The sequence below is a fragment of the Apus apus genome, chromosome 12 (assembly GCF_020740795.1).
Source record: "Apus apus isolate bApuApu2 chromosome 12, bApuApu2.pri.cur, whole genome shotgun sequence".
Taxonomy (NCBI): domain Eukaryota; kingdom Metazoa; phylum Chordata; class Aves; order Apodiformes; family Apodidae; genus Apus; species Apus apus.
The window spans coordinates 4,274,432-4,300,808 of record NC_067293.1 but is presented as its reverse complement, the minus strand read 5'-3'; the positions used below and the strand labels follow the sequence as shown (position 1 = coordinate 4,300,808).

The 26,377-nt window shown below is 56.6% G+C and overlaps 1 protein-coding gene across 6 annotated transcripts in view; it reads right to left on the bottom strand.

Moving 5' to 3' along the window:
• Nucleotides 1–26,377, bottom strand: part of DLG3 (discs large MAGUK scaffold protein 3) — a 50,410-nt gene that overhangs the window by 8,743 nt on the left and 15,290 nt on the right. For 3 of the 6 annotated variants that reach the window (XR_007890655.1, XM_051630028.1, XM_051630030.1), the window contains 12 exons: nucleotides 21,161–21,211; nucleotides 18,111–18,235; nucleotides 17,550–17,719; nucleotides 17,045–17,181; nucleotides 16,582–16,726; nucleotides 16,276–16,435; nucleotides 13,317–13,473; nucleotides 12,802–12,904; nucleotides 6,979–7,093; nucleotides 3,259–3,435; nucleotides 2,487–2,562; nucleotides 360–405 (listed from right to left, as the gene is read on the bottom strand). Coding sequence is in view for 5 of the 6 variants with exons in the window: in XM_051630028.1 (XP_051485988.1) it covers nucleotides 360–405; nucleotides 2,487–2,562; nucleotides 3,259–3,435; nucleotides 6,979–7,093; nucleotides 12,802–12,904; nucleotides 13,317–13,473; nucleotides 16,276–16,435; nucleotides 16,582–16,726; nucleotides 17,045–17,181; nucleotides 17,550–17,719; nucleotides 18,111–18,235; nucleotides 21,161–21,211 (1,462 nt within the window). In the remaining variant the exon portion in view is untranslated. Of the gene's footprint in view, nucleotides 1–359; nucleotides 406–1,787; nucleotides 1,888–2,486; nucleotides 2,563–3,258; nucleotides 3,436–6,978; nucleotides 7,094–12,509; nucleotides 12,575–12,801; nucleotides 12,905–13,316; nucleotides 13,474–16,275; nucleotides 16,436–16,581; nucleotides 16,727–17,044; nucleotides 17,182–17,549; nucleotides 17,720–18,110; nucleotides 18,236–18,344; nucleotides 18,532–21,160; nucleotides 21,212–26,377 lie in introns of those variants that run through there. The other 3 variants (XM_051630029.1, XM_051630032.1, XM_051630033.1) reach the window with 3 other exon arrangements.

The following is a 26,377-nucleotide window of genomic DNA, read 5'->3' as shown; positions in this document are numbered from 1 at the left end:
GGCTGAGTCTCTGAGCACTAAACCAGCAGCCAGCCCAGCTAGGAGCAGGAGGAAGAGGAGGATGAGGAGGTGCAGCTCACCCTGCGTTCAGCAGGCAGCCCTCAGCTGGGCACATGGCCAACATCCCCAAGCAAACTTCCCCCATCCCCTCCTCCCCTCCCACGTGCAGCAGCACCTTCTCAAGCGCAGCAGCCCTCGGCAGACACAGCATTCCCTGGCACAGGAACAGCACCCACAGGGCTCCTCCTTCCCTGCACCCAGAGGAGCACAGCTGCCCAGGCCAAGCCCAGCCATTCCCCAGGCACCACCAGGCATGCCAGTGACAGAAAGTGAACGATGCACAGTGAAGTTTGACTTACTCAGATTCTTTGCTCCATAATAATCGTCACTTAACCCAGGGAAGTCCTGATTTCACAGAGAGCAAGAAGGGGGAGAGGAGGAGAGAAGAAAGCAGGGGAGAGGGCAGTCAGAGGGATGGGGGAGACAGAGCCAGACCAGCATTAGTGACAAGAGTGCAAAACGGCCCAGAGCTGCAACTGCAAGTGAGGTTAAATGTTTTCAGAGCTGACACCATCACCCTGCTGCCAAAGTCTTGCCTTGTGTGGCTGCACCCGCCCCCAAGCTCATCCTCTCTGCCAAAGAGTCCCCAAGGGCCACCCTGTGTGCGTGCAGCCCACAGGGAGGGAGCTAGCTGTGGCTTTGGGACACAACCTGCCCCGTCCCCAGGCTGCACTGCATGGCTGGCCAAGAGCCCTGTGCCAGTGAGCCCACAGCTCCAGCATGGAGCTGACTGGAGCCCAGTCTTGGCCAGGTACCGAGATACCTGGACACCAGACTTAACCCTCACCTCAGCACAGAGGCTCACACTGGCTAAGCTCACTGAAGCTGGCACCAGCCTGGCATGGGAAGCAGAGGGCTGCAGGCAGCCCTCAGAGCACCCAAGTATCAATCTCCTGCCTCTGCACCACGCCCAGGAGAACCATGGGAGGGGACACCCTTGCTGCACTGGCACCAGGGCACAGACACTGTTCTGCCTTGCTTACTTTGCCTTCCCTGAGGTGTGAGGACTGCAGCTCTCTAGGTACCTGCCAAAGGTATGGATGCAGTCTAGTATCTGGAAGGAGGAGGGACATGGTTTGGCAAACAGCTCCAGCGCTGCTCAAGTCAGGATTTGGGGCAACAAGCTGAATGCATGCCCTGCCTTCACTGGGAGTCCTGGGGTGCTGCCAGGTGGGAGCTGGGGATCTACCAACACCTGCAGCCACCTACCAAATACATGACTCAGTTGCAGGTGGGCAGCTCCTCCACCAGCAAAAGCATGGCTCCCCCATGCCAAGGGGGTTTAACCCATGGGAAGGGCTCTCAGACAGGAATACATAGCTACAGGTCATTTCTAGGGAAGATGAGGAATGCAGCCTGGACCTCCCCTGCCTCTCAGCCCTGACAGGGACACGAGAAGCTCTGCAGGAGGTGACCAGCCCCTCGCCTGGAGCAGAACAGCCCTTGGCAGGTGGCAGGAGGGAGCAGAGCCTGCAGCAGAGAGGGGAGAGCAGGGGGAGGCAGAGCAGGGAGTCAGGTGGGTGTAAGGTTGGATGAAAGGATGAAGACACTGAACATGAGAGACAGAGAGAGAGGGAAAGAGCACTGTCCCACAGCTGCTCCTTTCATTTCAAGCTCCATTTTCTTCCTTACTGGTGGTCCAACTGTGGAGCACAGACTTGAACACGAGTTCCCAAAGCAGGGAACCTGAGGGTCACACTCTCCCTCTCTGGCCAGCTGCTACTTACGTTCCTGTCCGCTGCTCTCCTGGACCAGGTTCTCTTTGCTCTTGTAAAATGGAAACTTTCGAGAGAGGCGGAAACTCTTTTTACGTTTCGTTTTGATCGACTGAAGAACATGGAGATGGAAGGGAGGACAGAAAAAACAATGGTGTTTAACACATGTGGGAAAAATTAAAATGAAGAGACAACGAGGAGATGTGTCAGGGCAGTTACCCTCAAATGAAATAATGGAGATTACATGAAAACTGTAATGCAGGAAAAAAATTAAGTGTGGAGAAACACATGTGGTAGGGGTGCTGGCAAGATGATGGGGCAATCAGCTCTGCAAGGGTAGCCAGGCAATTCTCCCTTCCTTGTCCAACCACTAAGTGCTCTCCATGACTGGCACGGGCTGCTACCTTCACCTGCACAAACTGTGTCATCTCCCAGCCACAGGCTGCAGTGGATAGGCTCTGCTCTCCCACCATTCCAACCAGGGGTCCCTCCCCAGTGCTACTGCACTGTCCTGGGCTCCTCTGCTCATCCCCTGCAGAGTCACAGAGGATTTGTGCCAAGCAGCGCAGGCCTAGGGCAGGTCCAGTCGCGCTGCTCTTTGCTTTGGGATTGCTCCAGCTGCCCCACCCAGAGCTCTGGCTGCTGGGAGTCATCCTGCCCCCATGAGCTATTGGCTCTGGGCATTCCACTAAGCCCTAGCTTGGCACTTACCCTGTTGGACTCAATCATGCCAGTCCTGGCATGGAACTTCACCGTTTTCAACCGTGCTCTCTCCTTCTTTTCCACCCTGATCAGAAGCCAAAAGGGAGAAAGAGCTGTTAGTCCTGTGCACGTGCTTTCCATGCCACCCACTTAGCTCCCCAGGTGGTTCTGTGCACCCGCAGATGGTGGCCCAACTGGTGCAGGGCAGCTTCTTCCCAGAGAGTTACAAAGGTGGAGCCACCAGCCTGGCATCTTGGCCAAGGCCAGCATCTGCAAGAGCAGGAGAGAGGACAAACCAACCTTCCCCAAAGGGGTGGGATGGACAACAGAGATAGGACTGGCTCTGCAGACCCAAAGGCAGTGGCAGCCAGCTTCTCTGCTCCCTGTGACTTCCCATCTCATGGGACCTGGCTCACAGAGCTTGTCAGGTTGTCAGAGGACACAAGAAGCAGCTTGGAGTCACTGCTGTGACTGTTATCACTTGGAGCCCCTGACTGGCTAACACCAGCTCTCCACCCCACAGGGACGACAGAGGGGGGGCTGAGCCCCTCCTCACCTGTAGTCTCACCCAGCTTTAAAGAATATCTCCCTGGGGAGACCTGCACACAGCCCCAGCTTGCAACCAGGGTGCCCTTCACACTGCACAGCCACAGAGGGGCAGGTGGGCTAGAACCAGAAGGATATCACACCCTGAGCAGATGCCTGAGGGCTGCAGGGCCTGCAGCAGCTGGGGAACTCTGGGAGGCACCAACCATGGCAGATCCTGCTGATGGACACTCACCTTTTCTTGCTGGGGATGACCCCGATCTGCTCACTTTCGCCATGAGGAGTGACCAGCCTGGCTTGCCACCACTCATCATCCGAGGCGTTGATGACGTGCAGGATGTCCCCGTAAGAGAAGCTGAGCCCCTGGCTGGGCAGGCAACTGTCCCGGGTCCGGTCATAGTCAAACAGGGCTCTGCAGAGGAGCAGGGAGAGGAGCAGTGAATTCCCTGATCACATCCAGGCAGTGATGGCAGCAGCACTGCCACCTTCACATCCTACAGGATTTAAATGCAGATTTTTGGGAAGCCTTCTACTGAGGCAAGCCATGCACACCCCATCACTGGTGAGCTCAGCAGAAGCTCCGCAGAGCTTCACAGGAGTGCTGGACACAAACAGCTGCCTCTTGACCTGAGCTGCCAGAGGCACACGGACCACAGATGACTGAGGGTGGCTGTGGTCAGCGAGCAGACCAAGCTCAGGCAGCCTCAAGAAAGCAGCAGCATGCAGGAGGGCAGCAGGGAGCTGGAGTGTGGGGCTGCTCCCCAGCACAGGGCTGAGGAGCAGGACAGGGAATGTCAGCCCACTTGGTGGGCTGAGGCACAAGCAGAGACCGCAGGGTGCTCTGAGCCTTCACTTGGCTTAGGCACAGGGGTATGTTAGTACAGAGCCTGTGAATTAGGAATGTATCTGAGGGTGTGTATATATATATCTGCTTCCTGAACTGATCCTTTTCAGACTTCTAAATACTTCCCCTGAGAACAATTCAGTTTAAAATTATCTTAATTATTAAACTAACCAGCTACAGAAAAGACTTTTTTTTTTTTTTTTTTTTTTTTTTTAAAACAAACCAGAGCAGCAACAAGGGCCCTCCTGCTCACTATCACACCCAGCACTGCAGTCTGTACCCACAAGCTGCTCCTGGAAGCTTCACGGGCAACTCATTCTGCTAATGTCAGATCTCAAACTGTGTCTTCTGTGATACATTCACTTTGCAAAAAAAAAAAAAGCACAACAAAAAACAAACCAAGGGAACAACCAGTAAAAGCATCACTGCTGGCAGCAAAATCCCTGGGTTTGCTCCTGGGACATCAGCTCTGCTCACCCCCCAGCCCAACATGAGCACAGGCACTGCAAACACTGGCTGGCAGTTTAATCCTGGCACTAAAGAGTCTTCCTCAACCAAGAGAAACACCCTCTGCCCTGCTAATTACCAGCTTCCACTGCAAGAACTCCAAAGGAGGTCTGAAAGCACACAATGCAAATCGAAGGGCTGAGGGACCAAGCAGCAGGTCCTTATGCAGCCCTACACATCCAGGTACATGCAGCAGCCACCAGGTCACTCACTCCCCCTTTCCCACCTTTCTCAGGGCTGAAGCAGCTCTTGTGTTCGGTCTCTCTGCACCCAACACTGCAGCCAACAGCAAAGCAGCACAGCACGCTTTGGCTGGAGGCAATCAACCCTTGCAGACACCTCCTGGCCAAAAGATAAGACTGTGCATGGCCAGCAGGTCCCTGCAAGGCCAACACTGTTGGAAGCAAAACACAAGCCAAGGCCTCAGGAACTGGTCAGGCCGGTTCCCGAACTGAGGAAGCTTGTACCCTGCCCTGCAGGGCAGCACTGGCCCCACAGCTCCCTGCCTCCTCCTGCAGCAGCCACTGCATCCCAGGGCAGGCACACCAAGATTTATGCAAGGGCAGGACACCTGGAAAGCCAAGATACAAGGTATGTGCTTCTCCAAGGTGTGATGCTCCTGGCAATCAGCCCCTGGCCAGGTTGACACCCAGGACCCACTGTAGCTGGGTGCTCAGGGTGCAGGGGCCAGATGGTAGCGTGGCTGCTCCGCTCCGCCCCTGGGCCAGCTCATGGCACACAGCATGAGCAGCCAGGAGAACAGATGGTTTGGCTGGAGGGCAGGGAAGCAGTGCCAGGGACTGGGCATTGCCTCCTCCTGGTGCCCAGGCACAACGCCTGCCTGATTCCCATCCCTGCCCAGCCCCAGTGGACTTTGCCCCATGGCAGTGCAGGCCAGTAGCGTGCAAACCTGCCTGTGCTGTGCAGCTCCCAACACAGTGAGCACCAGCACCCCCAGATCAGCTCCAACAGGCACCCAGGTGCTCAGCTCCAGCCCCACTGAGAGCACGTGGGCTGCTGCAATGCAGCATCACAGACCTGACTCAAGCAGTTGGGTAGCAAGTCCTGTAATTGATGTCCTGTCCACAGCACAGCAGCTCAGCTGGTTTCGGGTAAACTGTGCTTGAAACTACCCCACCCAGAAGGGCTGGGACAGCCTGGGCACCCGGCAGCTCTTGCGAGAACGTTTGAGGGGTGTGGGACTGCCAGAGCTGGGGAAGGTCAGGAAGGCCCATGCTGGGGAAAAGCTCTCCCCTGGGGTCACCCTCTCAGCAAGGTGCTGCCCAGCTCCCACCTGAAGCCACCTGGGTGTGTATAAGGGGACACAGCACTGCAGAGGCCACCAAAGCCACACTGAGGGATGCATCAAGAGATTCAAGATGCTACAACCAGCCCGGAGGCAGCAGGGAGCATGCTGGTTTGCAAGCACGACCCAATACATGCAGTACCTATCCAGGCAGGGAACAGGAGACCCAGTCTCAACTCAAGCTGACCCAGCCTAACCCCTGCTCCGCCCACGAGGGTGCCCATTGGACAGCAGGGGAGCAAGGGCTGGGCCAGCAAGAAGATGTTTATTCAACATGGTGCCAAGCTTATAGACCATCCCCAGCATGGAGCCCCGAGATGCTTTGTCAAGGAAGATGCCTGCAGAGCCTCACGGAAAGGCATGAATTGCAGGAACCCAACGCTGCAGCTCTGCCCTTCTGTCAGGCTGTGCTTGCACCAGGTCCAGCAACAGCCTGAAGCTCCTCTGCATAGAGCAACAATGCAGCCAGAGATGCAGGTTGAGGCTGATGTAGACTGGGCCCCTACCACCCTTCCCCTGGGGAAGGAGAAACATCCCTTGCTCCTGCCAGCTCCCACCTGGAACAGGCTGTGCAGGGCAGGGATTTACACAATTGTTTTAATTCCCAAGCTAAAATTACTTACAAGTGCCACCCTACTTGTGCTGTGGAAGGCAGGAGGTGGCAGGAAGCAGGCAGTGAGCAGGGGCTGTCCTGTCAGCGCAGGACTTGTGGCAGAGCTGCATGGCTGCTTGACCCCAGCCTGCCCCATGCCTGGCTTGGGACCAAAAGCGCATCGAGGGCTCAGAGCAATAATCTTCCTAAGAGCTCATCTCCCTCCAGCAAGATCCTGCCACAGTAATGGCAGGAGGAGATGGGAAGAAGCCTGTTAGCAGGGAGTGGTTTGAGGAGAGTGCCCCAAACACTGCCCTGAGCTGTCTGGAGCAGAAGTGGTGCAGAATTCCTGGCATTTCCTCATTTCCCATTTCTCAGTGGGTCGGCCAGGCCAGTAGCTGCCCAGGGCTCTGCAGAAACACCAGCGCTTTCCAAAGTGGAGCAGCCCTCAGAGGAGGCACTTGAGCGCAAAGCACCCAGACCTGGTGAAGGAGAGCAGTAGCACTGCTCTTCCTCCTGCACCCTCTGGGCTTTATGATGCCCCTCCATCCCACTCACTTCCCTGGCCTCCCAAACACCCATCCGCACAGGTGCAGCATGGCCCATGATCCCACCCTGCACTGGGGGGATATATACACCCCACCCAACTCCTGCTGACTGAAGCAAGGGGGCAGGCAAGGGGGCAGGCAAGGGGGCAGGGCCTTACCGGACATAGAGAGATCTCTTCTCGCTTGTCCGGAGGGAGCCGGAGCCAGAGCTCATGCTGCTGTTCATCATCTGCTCTCTCAGGTCGTGGATCTTTGACTCGAAGCGGCTGTACTCTGTGGGGAAAGGGCTGATCAGTGCAGGCAGGAGCTGCCCCTGAGCCACAGACCCATGCTGAGAGAGGCAGTGACAGTCTGTTCATGGGGCACCTTCCCCACAAGCTTGTTCATCCCTGCATGAGACAGGATGAAGCCAAGAGGCTCCAGCACCCTGCAGGAGTCCAGACAGAGCATCAGGAGCACACAGGGCACTGGCTGCTCTCAAATGCACCCCAAACACCCCCTCCCCCCACAGGCAGCATGGGCAAGGGCTGCCAAAACCTCCACCACTGCTGAGCTGCAGCTCAGCACATTGCTGACCTACAGATCAGTTCAACACAGGCAGAGAAAGAGAGCCCCTCCAACAGATTGTCACCTGCTGGCTGGAGAAGCAAGGCACACCTGCAGCCATTGGAAGGTCCCACCCACTACTCAGCATGGGGAAGTGAAAGGCAAAGCACAGCCGTCACTCAGGGAAGGGGAGCAAGGAGGAGGAATTCACCTTTTGCTCCTATATCCCAAGAGCAGAGACCCGCAGGAGGTGCCGCGGGGCCCGGCAAAAGCTGCTGCCACCACCACCACCTCCCCAGCAGGCAGGAGCAGCCGCCACCCTGTCTCCTGCTGCCGCACCAGCCCGACCTTCAGCCGGGTGTAAAGGTCAGGCCGGCAAGCAGAGGGTGGAGGCTTGGCCCTGCTTACCCAGGGCTGCCGGGGAACGTTCGCTGGGAGCTGAGCAACTGCGGCATCATGACACCAGGGAAGCTGCTGGCACTTCCACAGCCCACCCTGGCAGTTCTCACCCCAATACCTTGATTTTGTTCCCTGGGCACACTCTACAGTTACATCCCCATGTCCCGGCAAGAGGGAACCAGTCTCCTATCTGCTGTAAGACTTGCCTAGAAAACCTTCTCCACAACCCTGTGTTTTAGATGTGGTTTGGGGTTGCTTTTTGTTTGTTTGTTTGTTGTGAACCAGAGCAGCTCAGCAGCAGAGGCTAGCACTCGGTGCAGAGCAGGGGACTGTGCAGGCTGCTGGCTGGCCTGCAGAGCTGGCCTGCACTGGGGCAGCAGAACAACTCACTGCTAAGAAATGCACTGCGGGCTGCGCTGGAGAGCCAGCCCCTCGCTGTGAAAGGGGAAAACCTCAGTGCATACGCACACGGGGTTATGTAGCTGCAGCTTAGCATTTCCTGACTATCCAGCCCTTCACCCTGCAGCTAAACCCACCCAAGCATCTCCCTCCTGCACTCAGCTGCTAATGACTTCTTTTTTTACTTAAAAGACTGAAACAAACAAACAACAAAAAAGCGCAGATACACAAAAACTGCCAAGCAGCACACAGAAGCACCACATTAAGGCTCTGTCCCTGCCACAGGACATCAAGAGATGCTACACACTGGGCAGGGTCAGCTGCTTAATGCAGAGGTCACCAGCCTCCTAGTGACCCCAGCTGCCCCCTGCCAAGGGGACCCACTGCCCCTGCTTGCCTTCCTGCTAGCACAGGGAACCACAGAGGCAGCCAGACACGGGCAAGGTGTCATTATCTTGTAAGAAAACTGAATTCTGACACCAAAGCGGCACTTTTCCACTCGCCTACCTGCACTGGGGTTTTAAAGAGCTCCCAGTAGAGTGAGATGAGCTTCATCCCACTCTGCATCTCCTGCCCCACACCAGGGTGGGCTACAGCACCTGCAGTACAGCTCATTCTGCCCCAGGAAGCCCATGAGCTCTTACACTCCATAAGAGCAGACGTCAGAAGTGGATACAGCTGCTCCATAAATCCTCTTTGGTATGGAAGCACTATTTCCCTTGAAAAGCTACTGAGATGGTGCTACAACCCCTGTCCCCAGTCAAGTTGTCCCATACCCTGTCAGGAGCTCGGACTCTCTGCACACTCTGCAGTGAGGGGGCTGCTGCTCCCTCCCCTGTGGGCTTGCATCCCTTCCCTAACACCCTTCTCCACAAGGAGCCTGCTGTGGAGGACACCGCCAAGGATCAGGCTGGCAGCAAAGGGCAAAAGCAGGTTTAGGTGCCACTGACATCAGGGCAGAGGTGTTGGGAGGGCAACCTTTGGGTGCCACTGCCCTACCAGCAACCATGTCCCTTGCACGCAACCCGAAGACAGGGCTCTCAAATACCCTATCCTTGGCCAGAGCACTCCATTGAGAGGGACTTTCCAAATTTTTCTGGAATTGTCATGCTGCTTGGAGGGGCTTGCAAAAGTCATGCCTGTATGACAAGAATCACAAGCCAGGCTGGATGCAGCAAACTGAAGAACACAGGCACTTGCTCTGGCTTTATTCCCTGGAGAGCAAACACAATCCCATACTACGAAGGGTCTCCCAAGGAGCCACCAACTTGTGCTTGCTCTAACAGCAGGAAGGCACAGGGCAGAGGAGCAGCCAGCCCCAAAAACAAACTTGCCACTTCCTTCCTAGTGCAGGGGAGGCAAGGTTATCCCAGGAACGAACATGGGATGCTCCCAGCTGCCACCAATCCCCCATAACTCCACACTCTAGCAGCCTCTGAGACAATTCCCAGCCAGTAACTCCAAGCAAGCAGCACTCCTGCCTTTGCTCCCTGGCTCACAGCCACCTTGCTTCCACACCCTGGAAGGAGATCTCCGTGCACAGCCAAGTTTCCTGGGAAGCTTGCTCATGGCGTGGCAGGGAGGTGAGCCACGGCTGATCCCCACCTCCCCAGCATTCCTATGGGACTCAGGTGCCGGACACACTTATCGAGACTGAAAAATATGCAACAGGTGATTCGGCGCCTCTTGTCTCAAGTGGCTCCTGCCATGCACCAGGAGGGGCAGGACATGTGCTATTCCCACTCAGCAACTCAATAAAAACACTGCTCCACCCTCCTGCTGTTCCTCCTGTCCCAGAGCACAGGTGCCTCTGGACCTGATCCTGCACCACAGGGTGAGCTCAGTGCTAGAAGCAGGATACAGCCTCAGTGTGCCCAGGTTGCAGACCAGTAAGATCTGCCTGCACCGAGGAACCCCAGCACCAGCACACACTGGTGGGGTGCAGCTGCAAATATATCCAGTGCAGTCCAACAAGATGGTGGGTCTGAAGGCAATTTCTGGGCACTAGGAGACAGTGCAAGGGGAGGAGGTGCTGGCAGAGAGGGGAGCTGCAGGGGAAAGCAACCCTTGAGCATACATAAAGCCTCACGTGCATGCCCTGCTCTCTCCAGCATGCAAACTTCCCTGCCCAGAGCCAGGCCAGCTCCACCAAGATATCAGCAGAGACCAGGGATGCTTGGTCACAGGCTCCAACCCAGCCACCTGCAAAAACTACCCCCAGCTTACCCTCCAGCCTGGCATTTTACTGCCCTGACCCCACACACCTTCCAGCTGTGGGGTTAAAGTACAGACACCTCCCTGCAAAGGCACATGTGCTGCAGGTCCAGGTGAGTGGAGGGGAGCACGACCACTGGGAAAGCTTGGAGGGTTTTAGAAGTCACCACACAGCCCTGACACTTCCCTTTGAATGGCCAGCTCAAAGAACGTATGTCATGTGATCTTTTCTATTTCAGGTGAGGAATATCAAGGCTTTGTTGTGTGGGGTGTGAGGAGTGGGAATTGCCAAACCCAAGTGCTGGTGACAGCAGCAGGCAAAGGTCAGGGGAAGATGTGCTCAAAGGGAAGTGACTTCAGAAAACAGCTCAGAGGCACCATCACAGGGAGCAGCCTCCTCCTCCTTGACAGCATACAGCAGTGATCAGAGGCAGTGTGCCAGGCACAGGTACTCAAAAAAAAGGCCAGACAGCAGTTCTTCTTCCTGTCCTTCCCTGGTTGTCTCTGCTTCTTTCCACTCCTACCACCTTGCAGGACCCCACAGGGAGGGCACCTCATTCCTCAAGACTGGCTGAAGTAGCCTTTCTGCTCCCTCAGAGCTCCAGTAAGGTCAGATGCAGAGCACATGTGCACTCATCCAACACCCCATGGGCAAGCCTTACTCATGCTCAGGTATAAAAGACAGGTACCATCCTCCATCTCCAGTAGCTGGGAGAAACTTCTCAAAGTCCCTTTGCACCAGCATTTCCACCTTTAGGCATCTTACAATCCAGCTCTCCCGCTCTTTCCACAGCCATGATGCACACAGAAAAGGCAAACATACAGGAGTACCCATCACCTCAAGGGAACCCAGCCCTACCCACACCTGAGGTTTACGCCAGGGAGACCTTTCTCCTTGGCTCCCAGGTCTTGAAGCCTCTGGAGCTCTGAGGTCAACTCCCAAAATACAACAATCTGCCTCCCAGCATGGCTGCAGCCTGTGTGCTGGGTGCCAGTAGCCATCATGGACCCAAAAAGCCACAAAGCACTGACATGTCAACCTTGGTCTAAAGGGTTTTCAAAACGTTTTGTCCTGTTTGACATTTAAGAACCACTCTTGGTTGGTGTCTTTGCCAAATGTCAAGTGGCAAAGGGAGCCAGAAATACAAGAACATTAAGTGCTTCCTGGAAAGAAAGAAAGAAAAAAAAAAAGCCAAAACAAACAAACCCCACACCCACAGCACACCCCTTGAGCAGCACTAACAGCTCAGCACCCCAATGGCCTCTGCCACGGAAAGGAAGATGAACAGCAGGTACAGAGACCCTTAGAGCACTGCCCAGCAATTCCACCACGGAGGCACAAAGCAAAGGTCAGGCAAGGGGTGGCACAATGGCCTCAGTGGAGAGGACCAGAGCTGCTGGGGGAGAAAACAAGCAAGGCCTGGGAAAGACACCATCACCAGGGGATGTGAATGGCTGCATCCCGGCACAGTGACACTTGGAACATGGAAAAGCATGGCAGCAGCCCTGCAAGCAGTTCCCGGCCCCTCACCCACCCTCCCCAGCACTCACCCTTGCAGCCCACAGGTGAGGCTTCAGCCCCGCCAGCCTGGGGAGGGTTTCAGAAGGCAGGGGCCAGCTCCCTTACTGCAGCGACCAGCCCCTGGCTGTCCCGCACAGGACCCCGCCATCCCACGCGGGACCACCACCCCTGACACCTTTGCCGAGACCTGAAGACCAGCACTAATGAAGGCGGGCTGGGGTGGTTGCAGCAGGCGGGACGTCAGAGCGGAGGACAAGCCCACACCCAGCACCGGTGCCCCGGCGCCAGCCCCCCGAAGCCCACCCCGCGGGGGGATGGGAGAGGGGAGGAGGAAACGGAGCCGCCCCCAGGACGAGAGGCGGCGGCCGTAGCCATGAGCCCCGCCGGAACGGCCCCTCGGTGCCGGGCCCCGCAGGACCCCAGGGAGCGGGGCCTCGCAGCGACGCCCTCTGGTAAACAGACAACACCCCCCCCCCCCCCCCCCCAGACGACTCCCCTCGCGGCCAGACACCCCGCCGGCCCGGACCCAGAGAAGGCGGCCCGGCGGGTATTGCCGGCCCAACTGCAGGAACGGGGAGGCGCGGGCGAGCTCGGCGGATCTCCGCTCACCTGTGGCCCGGCGGGGGCGGCGGCAGCCCCGGCAGCAGCCCCGGAGCCGCCCGGCCCTCACACAAAGCCGCGCAGGCACCGCCGGCGGGACGCCGCGGCCCCGCCCCCCGCCGCCGCGCCGACCAATCAGCGCCCGCCCTTCCCCCTCGCCCCCCCGCCTCCAGCCAATGGGCGCCTCGCCGGCCGCCCCCCGCCCCTGCCTCCCGATCCGCGCGCCAGCCGCCGCCCCGCCCCGCTCCCGCTGCCGGGTGCCCCGTCCCGGTTCCCCGGTCCCGCTTCCCGGTGGCGGTACCTTCGGGCCGGTACTGCGCGACGATGGTCACCGTCTGCCCCGCCCGCTTCAGGGCCGCTGCCGCTTGCTCGTGGGTGGCGTTGCGGAGGTTCACGCCGTTCACCTGTGGGGACAGAGCGGCTCAGCTAGACCGGACCGGACCGGACCGAGGCGGTCTGCCCTCTGCCCTGGGCATCGCGGCACCTGCACCGGTACCACGCGCAGTCCCCACACTCTCAGCGCCTCATCACCCAGCCCCTGTGCCCTCAGTATCGATATCTCTAGCACTGGTGTCCCCCATAGCCCCCCGGGCATCGGGGGTGTCGGGCAAGTGTCCCCCGGCCCCTACTGCACCCCAGGACAGGTCCCAGGAAGGCTGCCGCTCCGATTCTACACACCCAAGGGCCACATCCACGCCAGCACTGGGGATGGACCCCGCCGAACCGTGTCCTGGGCGGCAGGGCTCAGGTGTCCTGCGGGTGCCCGCCCAGGGCTGTGGGGCCATGGAGGGGCAGCAGGCAGCCCCACCCACTCACCGAGAGGATGCGGTCTCCCCTCCGCAGCTCCCCACTGAGGTCAGCAGGGCCTCCAGCCAGGATGAAGGACACAAAGATCCCCTCACCATCTTCTCCTCCGACGATGTTGAAGCCCAGGCCAGTGGAACCTTTGTGAAGGATGATTTTCCGGGGCTCCCTGGAAAGGACAGACATGGGACAGAGAGATATCAGGGTGAGAAGCAGCAAAGCTGGGGACAGGGTCAGCCGTGCCTGGGCTTGCCTGGACTCCAGCACGGCTGGAGTCACTCTGTGTGCGACCTGGCGTGACTCAAGCCCTTGGCACAGAGGATGCTGATAAACCAGGAGGTGTGGGCAGTTGCACAAGTGACGTGAGACAGAGCACAGATGAAGACAGGGCATCCACCAGGAAATCACACACAGAAACATCGCACTGAGAGGCAGCATCAGATGCCATGAGCCTGGGCATCGAGGACAGTGCAGCCATGGCAGGAGGGAGATCAAGCCCCTCCACAGCCCTGCAGGACAGCACGAGTGCCTGCAGCCTCACACACCCCCATGCCACAGTCCCTGCGCAGCTCAACAGAAGTCCTAAATTTTTTGATGATGACTTAATTCTTCACAGCTCAAACAACAGACAGGCAAAGGCAGAAAGACTGTCTGGTATCACAAAAATCCCGCATCCATTTTTGTCTGCGAAAAAAACCCGAAGTCTGATGGGAACAATGGCAGCTCCCAGCTCAAGTGCTGGATTAAAATACGAAGGACTAAATGATGCCAGACAATTAGCACCGGCTGGTGATGATTGTCAGCTAACACAGCCCTGGGGACCATCAGCACATCTGTGGTGACCGGCTGGATCCTGGGTACTTCAGCAGGTACCACAAGGACCAAGGATCTGCCAGTGAGCTCAGCAGCCCAATTCTGCGTCTGCTGGGAAGCAGAAGGAGCTCCAGAACATGGCAGCAGAGATGCTGGAGGTTTGGGTTTTGCTGCTGCCCAGGCAGAGTGAAGGAACCACCACCCCAGCTCAGCCCGGTGGGAAGCACCCTCAGCACCCAGGAGGACCAGACAGTTTGGTGAAACGTAGAGAGACATTACAGGAACCAAGGAAAGGAAATGAAGCCCCAAACAGGTACATCTCTTGTCTCACTCATGACATGCCCTCTCTGCTTCAATCCTCATGCTGGGAGGCATGGATTGTGCAGGCAGATCCCATGCTGGACATTGCAGCATTAACACTGGGACCTCAGCACAGAGTGACTGCCGGGATCCTGTGGGGCTGTGCTGGGTCTGTGTTGGCAGTGGTGGAACTCAACGGAAAACAGATGCTCTGGTCTCTGGCCCCAGGTACTGCAGGACATGAGGGTCACTGGAGCCATATCCATGTCTGCAGCAGTGCTTGTGCCCATGGGAGGAGAATCCAGCCCAGGACCTTTGTTTCTCCTGGGGAATGGCTGGCAGGAGCCTCTTGGGAGACAGCTGCTTTTTCAGGAGAGTTACTGCCTTTGTCCACACCAGCAAGATGCATTCGGACCACACTGGTTCCAGTGCACAATCTTGGTGATTCATGAGCCAACAGACCAGCAGTGACGCATCTGTCCCTGGGGTTGGTGCACGTGAGGCTTTCAGTGCTGCCTGGGATGGGTGAGGGGTGCTGAGCCCACTGCAGGCTGTGATGGTGGGGAGCAGGGGGCCGTGGCTGGGGGAAGTGGCCCAGCCTGTCTGCAGCAGGGCCCTCCACAAGGCAGCACCATCCTCTAGCGGCCACCGGCATGTGCTGCACCAGGGCCACTGCCAAGCCACCCCTGAGTCATTGCCATGCCATTGCCACTGGGCCATGTCCAGCCCAGGCTGGGCTGCTCTCTCTGCCCTCTGGCCCACAAATAAGGACGTCAGCATGTGTAGGAAGGGGCACCCTGCTGGGATCGGGGTCCCTGGTGAGAGACAGATGGTGCGTTTCCCGAGCACTGGGATTCAGTCCCTTCTGTGGTGCAATGTAATGGCAGAGAGCACTGCACCTGCACATGGCATCACCCCCCGGTGCCCTGAGAGCACCGGCCTTGCTACACTCGGCAAAGACACAGTGCTGGCAACAGGCTGCGGAACCAGGATTGTTGGTGCTGAGACCAGACATGGGATGAGGCATGGGTGGAGGCCAGTGGTGCACAGGTCACAGTGCACAGGGGCACTCGGCTGTGGTCCAGCACCAAGAAATGCCCATGATGAAGAAGCAGCCACTCCCTGGGAGGACAGCAGACCTGACACCAGATGGCAAGTCAGCGTCTCCTGCTCCAGCATCTGCCAGCACCCCACAGAACAGGACAATCCAGACAAGGCTACAGCATCTGCCACTGAAAACACAACCCCAAAACCAGCCTGCAGCCTTTCTCCTAACGACAGAGCCTTCACTAAGCCTAACCTGAGCCCTATGGCCTTGGCCCTGGGGATACTGAATCCACAGCAAGGTCAGCACCGGCCCCAAGGCTGTTGCAAGCAGAAGGAAAGCTGTGAGCCCAAGCAAACAGAGCAGAACCAGCCAGGTCTCACTCTCTAAGCACGAAGCATTGGAGAAGTTTTACACCATGTCTAGGCTCAGAGCAACATCTCCTTTGTGCTCCTCTTTATTTCCTGGGGTCAGGAAACAAACCTGTTGAGCAGCATAAATGTGCACATCTTGTGTTCCAGGTATTGTAAAACAAGTAGGAGAATGAAACTGAAATGCAGATGTGTAAGGCTTGGGAAGGAGCAGGATGGGGAATGGAGAAGGGGGGGATGCAGTGAGCCAGGGAATGACACAGCAGGGCTACTCATAGGGAGGGTGAGCACAGAGCTCTTTGTGGGGGCTCCAAGCTTTACACCATGCACCCACAAAAGGGCTTTGGGCTGAGACTGCACCAGCAGTGGGGATAAGAAGCAGCCAGGGAGGGAAAGAGGGAAGCAGGAGCAGGGACTAGGGATGCTCATGCCCAGTACTCACCTGGTGAAGTCCTCGTCCCCAATCATGTGCCGAGGGATGGGCGAGTACCGGGATGGAGTCACCTGGGGAGGGCCTGGGTAGGCAGGCTTGCTCTCGATGCTGCCAAGGTAGCCCAGATTGGAGTTATGGCTTATATGGTTGTCAGCCAAGGCTGAGAAGGCTGCAGGGGAGGAGAAGGACATCAGGAACAGAAATCCATCTGCGACATGGAGACCAGCCCAGCGTTGCCTGCCCACCCCAGCAGGCTCTGTGCCCCCAGCCCTGCAGTGCCCGGGCCGCCGTGCCGGCAGCCAGCGCCATACGTACTGCTGGCGTAGTCGGGGGGCGCATACATGTCGTTGAGGTGGATGTTGCCAGGCTTGGCCACTTTCAGGTACACCATGTCAGAAGTGTTCTTCAGGGCGGCCACTGCCTCCTCGTGCCTCACGTCCTGCAGGTTCGTGTTATTCACCTGCCAGAGGGAAGGGGCTGGTTGATGCAGCCACAGGCGGGAGGGCAGGGGCTGATGCAGCCCTGTGGGAGCAGAGTGGTTTCCCACAGGGAAGATGCCACAGGAGCTTCGATGACAGGGTCCCATCTTCATGTGTTTGGCCCTCCTGCCTGCAACTAGTTCTGCACCTATCCCTCCCACAGCACTGTCCCAGTGGGGTTCCCAGGGAAGGTAGCGTGGGGCTGCTGGCAGGAGGGGTGCTGGGTGCAGGATCAGCATCACAGCTCAGTGGAGACTGCCACGCTTCACCTGGTGTCCAGCTGTGGGCGCGGGGCTTACCGCGAGCAGCCGGTCCCCAATCTGCAGGCGTCCGTCCTTCTGGGCAGCACCTCCCTCAATGATCTTGGTGATGTAGATGCTATTATCCCCAGGGATGTGCTGGTTCCCGATGCCCCCGGCGATGCTGAACCCCAGGCCTGAGGGGGAGTGAGAAGGCACGTGAGGGGTGAGGGACAGATAGATGGACAGAGCCCTGGGCTGGCACCACACTGGACTTCCCACCCTCCCCCTAACCTTGGCAGGCAATGGGCCACCCTGCTGCTGCACAGGGACAGCCCAGCCACTGTGCACTGTGCCATGGGGCTGTCCCATACCCCATGCCCCATAGCATCCCACACTGCTGGACCACCCTGTGGCATCCTCCACCACGGTGCTGCCACTTTGCATCCCACATCCCCAGTGATGCCGTCTTGCACCCCATGGCATCCTACACCAAGGGGCCACCCCAAACCGTTTCACGGGGCAGCGGGGCACCCTGGTCCTGAGAGCACAGCGAGGGATTCACCTTTGGGGCCCTTCATGAGGTTGACCTCCATGATGGTCTCTGGTGGGGGCTGCCGGCGGCGCACCACGAGCCGCACCACGGGCCCCGCTTCCTTCAGGGCCTCCACGGCTTTGCTGTGCACCACCTCGGAGACGTCCACGTCGTTCACCCGCAGCACACAGTCGTTCACCCTGCAGGCACAGGGTGGCCCTGAGCTTCCCTGGGCAACTGCCAGCCTGTGCCACCCTCCTATAGACACTTCTGCCACCCTCCTCCAGCCACGGAAACTCTTTTGTGAAGGAGTTGCTCAAGCTGGCCAGATGCTGCCCTGCTGCGTGAGAGCGGGGTCCATCCGGAAGGGAGAGGTAGTGGGACGGGTCGCCACAGTGTGACCCTGGTGGAGATGGGAGATGAGGGGATAGGGGATGCCTGCAGATGGGAGGCTGCTGGCAGGGGACAGTGGACATCCCAGTACTGAGGGGACCTGGCTATGGGGAAGGGACCAGGAGCTGCCCAGAGGGTCCCTGGGGAGATCCCGGGTGACACCCTAATGGGGCTGCACCCCTGGCCCTATCCACTCACCCTAGACGGCCGTCCATGGCTGCTGCTCCCCCAGGGATGATTTTGGTGATGAAGATACCCGGGTCATCTGGAATGTGCGGGTTGTCAATTCCTCCTGCTATGCTGAAGCCGAGGCCAGAGTTACCCTGCAGGAAATCAAACACCGCGTCTTTCCCCTGCAGGCAACCGCCTGCTGCTGCCGTCCCGAAATGGTTCCCTCCGAGCTGCGGCTGCCTGGGCTGTGGGAGCTCTTACAGCATCTGTTGCACTCCAGGGTGCCCAGCTCAGAGGGCAGAGGGATGCGTGGCCGGAGGAGAGGCCGGTGCTCATCAGCCAAGGCGTTCGGTGCAGCAGAGTAGAGCACCCAACAGATGGAGCGGGAGAGTGGGAGCCGCCGAGGACGTCCCTCGCCACCGCATCTCTGCCGAGAGACTCTGAGGCAGGCGGTGAGCTGGGGGAAGAGGGGGTGGTCCTTGGCGGAGAAAACCTCCCCTTGCTGGCTGTTCCTCAGGAGACACTGATGCTGCAGCCCGCATGGAACAGTGGGGCTTGTGCCAGTCATCAGCATCCCACTCTGGCCGTCCTGCACCCTGGGAAGCAGCTTTGGCACAGACCAACACTGGGACCAGTAGTGCTGACGGCACGATTTGCAGGATTGGGTGGAGGGGGCTGTCAGGATGGAGTGGGGTCTCCAGTCCTGCCTCCTCTCCATCTCAGTCATGCTTGGACTATCACTTGAGCTTTGTCCTGCTGAAGTCAGCCTGGGGGGAAGGCAGGGGCTGTGCTGCCTCTCCAGCCCTACAGCATCCTAGGACAAGAGGCCATGACCCTGTGCTGCCTCTCCCAGGATTTTACAGGATCCCCATTAGTGACACACTCACAGGTGCTGCTTCCAGCTCCGTGTTTGATGCAAGTGGACAATTCCTGCTTTTTCTGCTCTGCCTTGAAAATCAGATGGCTCCTCACCTTGTTAGCGCCAGTGGAAGAGCTGACACTTGGTCACATCCTATCACGCCTGCCTCTCTTGTACACAAACGAGCTCAGGCCAAGCACTTTCCTGGCTGTTCAGCGCTCAGTGTTAGGTGATGGGGAGCTCTGGCTTTCTAGGGGACCCGTGGCCAGGAGGGCCACGCTGGAGCTCAGACTCCCTGAGATCATCCAGCACCAGCAGCCAGCTGGGGTTTGCCCTTCTCTCCATTTGGTGAGTCCCAATTTGGGCTCAGCATCAGCTCTTGCAGTGACGCTAAGATCTCTGCTCTGTCTTTATGCCACTCGTGACATAGCATGTAGCATCTCTGAAAGCCACCAATGCCACTTAACAGTGAAAGGTCTGAGGCCACTCTCCTTTCTCTGAGCTGGATTCTGGTTACCCTGTATCCAGCTCAGAAAAGCTGCTTACTGTCACCAGAGACCCAGCCTGGAAAGGCTGGTGAGTCTGTGCAAAATGGCCATTTGTCGTGCCTGTTTATGGAAGGGTGTGCTTCAATGCTTGCTATAGAACTTGGAAGTTATTTGGGAGGTATCTATTTATATTTTGGTAAACCTGGCATGCTCCCACTGTAGACACATGTATGGCAGGCAAACCCAAAGCCACATTCCTCTGCAGACTTTTTTTCCTCAGTTATTGCCCCCAAAATGCTCTGTCAGTTGCCCTTGTCTTTACAACAAGGACAAGGACTAATAACAGTGACAGACCAGCAATTTTGGGGTACACTGAGGTCATCTCTGGGAGCCCGACACCTCAGCAAAGGGACAAAGTCACCCAAAGGCACCCCATCCTACAATAAGATGGGGCTGTTGCGTCTCACTGCGGACCAGGTGAAAGAGGGAGGACCTGGGTATGGTCCATGCTGGCCCTGACTACTAAGCCCAGAAATTCCCTCGTGGTTTCTCACTGTTGGAGAGAGAATGGCTGCCTGAGGCTTTAAAATGGGGGCAGCAACGAGTGCTGCCTCTCTGTGTGACCCTGCCAACTCCTCTCCTGCTGTGGGCTGAGGACAGAGGATGCTCTGAAGAATCCCTGAAAACAAGGCTTTTGACTCTAAATAGGGCCTGGAGTGAGAAGCGCTCAGCCCAAAAAGGAAGCATCCCCTGGGCTGGCTTCGTCAGGCATGCCGAGGAAGTGGTGGGTGAGGCGGCAGCCCCAGATAACCTTCCGTCCACCCACCTCTGTGATGCACAGCCAAGGAGAGGAGGGAGATGACTAAAGGCAGAGAGGAACAGAATAATGAGTGATGTGTCTTCCCCTATGACGCTGGCCACGTGGCAAGGCCGAGCCACCCAGCGCGGCAGCAAGGAGGAGGCAAGGTGTGCTGTGGAGTGTCCCGGCCATCCCCACTCAGTAAGGTTGTGACCAACTCTTGGAGGAAACCTTGGGCCAGCTTCTCATGCTCCCTCTTCATCCCTTGATCCCTGCTGCTCCCTGGCTGCCAGAGGAAAAGCCCTCCCGGCCTTCTTTGGGTAAGCCCCATCCACAGGGAGAGCCAATTTTAATCACAGCCAGCATGGTGCCCCACTATCAGCTCTGCATTGCCAACAGACAAGAACTGGCTCGAACAGAAATTCCCCCCCATTGTGGTCTGGTTTACTATAAAATTCCTCCTTGCTGCTTAGCATCCCTGGGCTGTGCACCCTGGAGTGACAGGGAGTTGGGTGCTGGGGAGGCATCGGTGCTCAGCCGTGGGGTGCACCCACCCATGTGCCTGCACAAGCAGAGCTCTCTGCACCTCCATTTTCCAACAAAGGTGGTGACAAAGAGCCTCCTCCCCCGGCTCTGTGCTGGCAGGTTTGTGGGGGCGAGGGTGTGAACGAGGGAGGTGAGGGAGAAGCCCTCCTCCCTCCCTTCTGGAGGGGTGTGTGGGGGGAGGAAGCAGCAAGCCCACCCCTCTCTGTGCTGCAGAGGCCATACAGGGAAGGCAAGCATGACACCCCCAAAAACTCCAGAGAGAGAGGGGAGCATAGATGGGTCTCTCCCCATCAGCTGGTGTGGGGTGGGGGGGTGGCTGTGCTGGTGGGAGGGAGAGTGGGAAGAGGCAGCAAAGTCTGCCAGTGGGGGAGTAAAGAGCACTTACCCTTTCCAAGACAATCTCCTCATATTTGAACATCCCATCGCTGCCGTTCACCTGGGGAGAGGGAGACAGCGTGTTATGGCTCTGTGGCAGTCCTGGGGGCATTTCCTTATCCCTTCTGATAGCCGAGTATCAAGAATCCAACCTAAAAGCTGTGCCATCACTGCTGAAAAAGCCTTAAATGCAATCCCTGGAGCCTACCCTGGGATTAAACCGTTCGCTGCTTTTCTTTCTGGGCGTGAGCCAAAGCCCACTGACTTTAATGCACTTCAGAGCAAAGCCTTTATTCTCCCGGCTCATTTCTCCAGCCATGAAAAGGAACACAACCCAAGGCACAAAAAGAAATAATGCCTTTGTTACGCAGCATGTAATTAACCTCAGGAATTCACTGCTGCAGGAAGGAAAAGAGGTTGGTCCATTTAAAGGAAAAAAAAATAATGTCTGTACATAATCAACATCTTTAGCAGCTTGTATCTTTCAAATCTTTTAGTAACATGACTGTGTAGATGAGGAATTCAGAACAATTTATTCTACAAAATTAGCTGGGTGCAAAGGTAACAAGGTGTGAGTGTGGGGCACAGCAAGAGGGGAAAACAATGTGATGCTGTTACTTAAAAAAATGGTGTATCCTGTCTCAGTGCTGTACACCAAACTGATCCCCATGCTTCAAAATCTCCCATACTCAGAGCATCAAAGCAGGGCTCTGGGAAATGTAATGGCTTGAAACGAAAGGGATGCAATTCTAGGCTCTGAAACAAAAAACATTAAATGTACAGGTCAAAAACTTCCTTTTTCTCCATAAGCAGCAATGCACAGGAAAATAAGGTGGCAGTTTCACTCCAGGTCATCAGGATCAGGCCATAAACAGCTGTCAAGGTCTAAAATTTAGCAAGATTTGCAAAGCAATTTGCCATTGGAACATCTAGAACTGTTACATTCAACAGCAACAGTTTTAGAGGGGACTGGACTCAACCTCACAATTTGAGTCACTCTGGGAAACGGGTTGGGATGCAGGCAGGTCTGCAAGGCATGGCAGAGGTGGCAGGACCTGGAGCTCAGCAGGCAAACACCTCTTCCAACATGCAGCCCTGCCTCTGCCTGTGGCCCCCGGGCAATGTGTAGGGTTTCTCATGTAGATTTTACACCCGCCATTAATTGGTGGCTGGCAGATCATCTGGAGCCACTTTCTGGATGCACTCTGTTACCCAAACTGGAGCTGCTGTGCCTTTGGACACAGCTCCCCTTATCCAGCACTGACATGCTGGTTTTATACTGCTTGCCCAGCTCCCTGCCATCCACTCCTATGCAGGCACAGCCCAGATATCCTCCAAAACCCTGCAGTGCTGGGTCATTAGATGGAGAGGACAGCAAACATCATTTATGCTAAATCCATCACCTGACATCACAGAAGGGAACTCAGCTAAGCGACTGTGAAGCCCTATTTATAGGTAGGAAGAGGAAACACAAGTTTTTCTAGGTGGGAATAATCAGGTGCCCAGGCGAAAGAGCAGTTCTGCATGCCAGCATCTGGGATGGGGCTCTGTTACCTGTGACACATGTATCCTCATCCCCTGCCTGCTTCAGCTCTGGTGAGGCCAGAGCAATCCCACACCCTGTTGTGGGACCTGCCCTTAAAGAAGGATGAGGTTGAGGAGAGTCAGAGCAGAGAGATGGGGTGGGGGCTCCAGGGAACATGGGCTAAGAGGGTTGCTCCTCCTGAGATGTTCTCTGTGTCTGGTGCCTGTCAGCCACAGGAAGATTTTAGGGCATGGTTCGGGGTCAGGACTCTGAGATGCTCCAATATTGGGATGCTCTGATCCTCCCAAGCACATTGCAAAAAGCTTTGGTCAGCTGTTGAAAAGGAACCCTCTGCAGGAAAAGCACAGGGATTTGTGGGATTAACCCACAGCAGGATCCCCAACAGCCTTGGAGGGACACGGACGTGCGGCCAGTGCCACCTCCTGCCACAGCACCACCCTGGGCTGCGCTCCTGCAGGCATGGGGGCATTGCTTCCCTCCCCACAGGCTCCCCCTGAGCCGCAGGTTGCCTTTCCATCCTTGCATCCCACTGTACTGACTAATCCTGAGCGGAGCCGCTCGCTGCCCCGTGCCGCCCTCACAGCCTCCCTCACCGCAGCCTCTGGGCTCCTCCTGTCTCCCCAGTTGGTAGCCTGGTGCGTGGGGCGCAGCGTCGCCTCTCCCCGGCTTTCCAGCAACTCAAGATTCCTGGCACCCTTTGCTACTACACACATTGTCCTCTCTGCTTTGGCATTCAACGCGGTTGCTACACAGGCAGCCATACGCACACCCACGGCCACGGAGGAACAGCACATCCATACCCAGGGGATGGGGATGTGCAGAGAACTGACAATCTGTGAGGCGCAGAGGGAGCCAGCAGCACGCCAGCCTCGCTGAGCAGCCACTGCCAGCAAGTGCTCAGGGGCACAGAGACACCCTGACATGCAACCCCACCAGCCACCTCACTGCCAGGCAGGGGAGTTTGGGGTATCCCTGCTCCCCAAATCTTGGCACTGCCAAGGCTGGGTGGTGTCTTGCATCACTCCTTGAAAGTCAGTGATGTCAGCACTTGCCCGGCAGAGCGTGTGCTGGGAGCAGCCTGATCTGGCCAGGCACACTGGGGTCAGACAGGCCTGACCATGAAGCTTCTGCTCTGATTATGTTTCCAAAACCCATGCAACAGAACGCCAGCTAATTGCATAAGGAAGCCAAATGGGAGACCTTAATATATACCATGTAACCAAGGGAACGAGCCAACAAAGCAAACGTTCCAGCATTGGAAAATTGAATACCAGTCATTCACTGACGGCAAAACCTCCCCGCAGCACCCACCGGGGCTGCTGCAACCTGGCTCTGCCTTCTCCTTCACCACTGCCCTGTGGTCCTCCCCAGAGCTGCTGATGGGGGCCATTTCAGTGCTATGGGCTAGGTGGGGAGATGCCCAGCTCCAACACCTCCAGGCAGGGAGAGCACACTCCACCCTGCTTCCATCTCCCCATGTAAGGCTTGCAGAACAGACAGGGGTGTCAGGGGCTAAGTAATTGTTCCCAGCGTATCCCAATCCTAAGCACCATCTGATTTCTCATAGAAAAGGTTAAGAGTAATTTCTTCCAAGCCCTTCCCATGCAGCAAGCCCACTTGAAGCCTCAAGAAGAGGCCCTCTTTGCTGGCCTTCACTTCCCTTTCATGTTTTGAGCAGTAGGGAAATAGTGATGATGACATTTCAATCATCAACAGAAGGCTGCAGAGTTAACACTCATTTGCTAAACAGAAGAGCACACACCTTCCAGAGCTACTGCAAGCTGTCTGCAGGCTCCACCAGCCAACACTGCACCAGCACACATGGAACATGCTTTGCAATTTGCTAGAGAGTCAGGATTTGGGTTGATTTTGTGTTTGTTTGGTTTTTTTAAAATAGAAAAGGAGGCCGAATTTAGAAGACTAAGATGGGGTTCCTCAAACTCTACTCAAATACCTCACCAGGATGCAAGAGGAACTGGCCTGCAGGAAGGATACCACTGCCCACAGCCACTTTTGGAGCAGGATCTAGCCCATGTCTTGTGGTTAGGATGCAATGGGGACAGGCATTGGGACCTGGTGGTGGAGCAGTTGTGTACAGATATAATGAAGACAGTCTGAATGCTGAAGGGTCAGCCCTTGGCAGTGCCAGTCAGACCCAGGGGTGGAGGATGCCTGACAATGCCCCACACCTGCCCAGTGAGGGGAAAGCAGAGCAGCCCCATGCTGGGGCAGCAGGTGCCATGGGCACCTCCCCACTGGGGCAGGCAGTGGCAGTGCTGGTGAGGGAGAGCTCTCCCTGCCTGCGCATGGCAGAGGACCCAGAAGAAACAGGTCAAGAGCTCCCTTCCTTCACTTCCCTGCATCCATGATCCTGCCGCAGCACCGAGACCTACTGACTTGCTTCCAGACAAACCTTGGCCTCAACCCCCTTGCGTGCAGTGCCCATGGAATTGGCCTTGTGCAGAGAGTAAATAAGCACCATATTCTTGGTCAGCCTTTTGCCAGAGGGCAAGGGGACAAGGCTGCTGAGCTCGGGCAGAGGGAACAGGTTTCAAGCCCCAGCACACAGCTGGGAGGGCTCTGCAGCCACACTGTCTGTGGGTACTGGTAGCAGGATGTCTCACTGCCAGCACTGGGGACAACAGTGTGAGGATGGCAGTTAAGTTTGGGTTTTTTTCTGCCTTTTTTTTTTTTCAGGCTTACAAGCAAGTTTTGCCCTGCTCAAAAGCACTAGACCGTGGTAGCCATCCCTGCTGCCCCTGACCCTGCAACAGACTCTGAAACACAGAGGACCTGTCTGCCATGGGAACTGGGTTTCCAATGCTCCATCTGCCTGCTATGGACCTGCTGGGCAAACTATACCAAGGCCTGAAACTGAGCAACAACCAGGAGCTGGCACAGCTGATCCCCCCAAGCAACTGTCCTTACTCTTCAAGGGGTGGTTTTAATACAGAAGGAATTTTCTAAGGATTTATTTGGGTTTTTACACCCTGAGGGTTTTGGGCTCTGCATAAGCCCTGGTGGTGAGTGGGACCCAGTGCTGCAGCTCGTGCCTTATGGTGTTACTGGTGCCACATGCTCTTGGGGATGGAGGAGGGTAGAAAAAGATATTGAAATGTGAGGCAGACTTCTTGATAAACAGCCAGGGCCAAATTCAGCCCAGAAGCTAGTCCAATGCAATCAATGGAGCTAGAACAGGAAGGAACTAGACCACAACCATCTGTTTATAATTAAAGAAAGAACTGAATAGTTATGTACTTAAAGATTGGAAGATGTGACTTTAACTCTTCCAAATACACACTGTAGCAACAGGCTTCAGATTTTCAGTTTGTAAAAAACTATGCTTCCAGATTTGCCATTTTGGTGTGCTTTCTGCAGCCAGCTGGCAAACTGCCAAGCAGGAGGTTTTGGGGTGTGTTTTCCCTAAAGCCTGAGGACCTTGGCACCTTGGAGAAGGAAAGGATGGAGCAGGGCTCGTTTCTGTGCTGGTATGACATCAATAGTAGGCAAGAGAGGAATCAAAGTGAGGTATCTCCCCTGCCCTGCGCACAGGCTTCTCTGGCCACCCTGCAGGTGGCACATGCCTGGGCATGGGGCTGGTGATCCCTGCTCTGCCCAGCAGATGAGTCACAACCTGCCTCTTCATTTTGAAGTCCCCTGACCCCAGCATGTGCTGCTGGG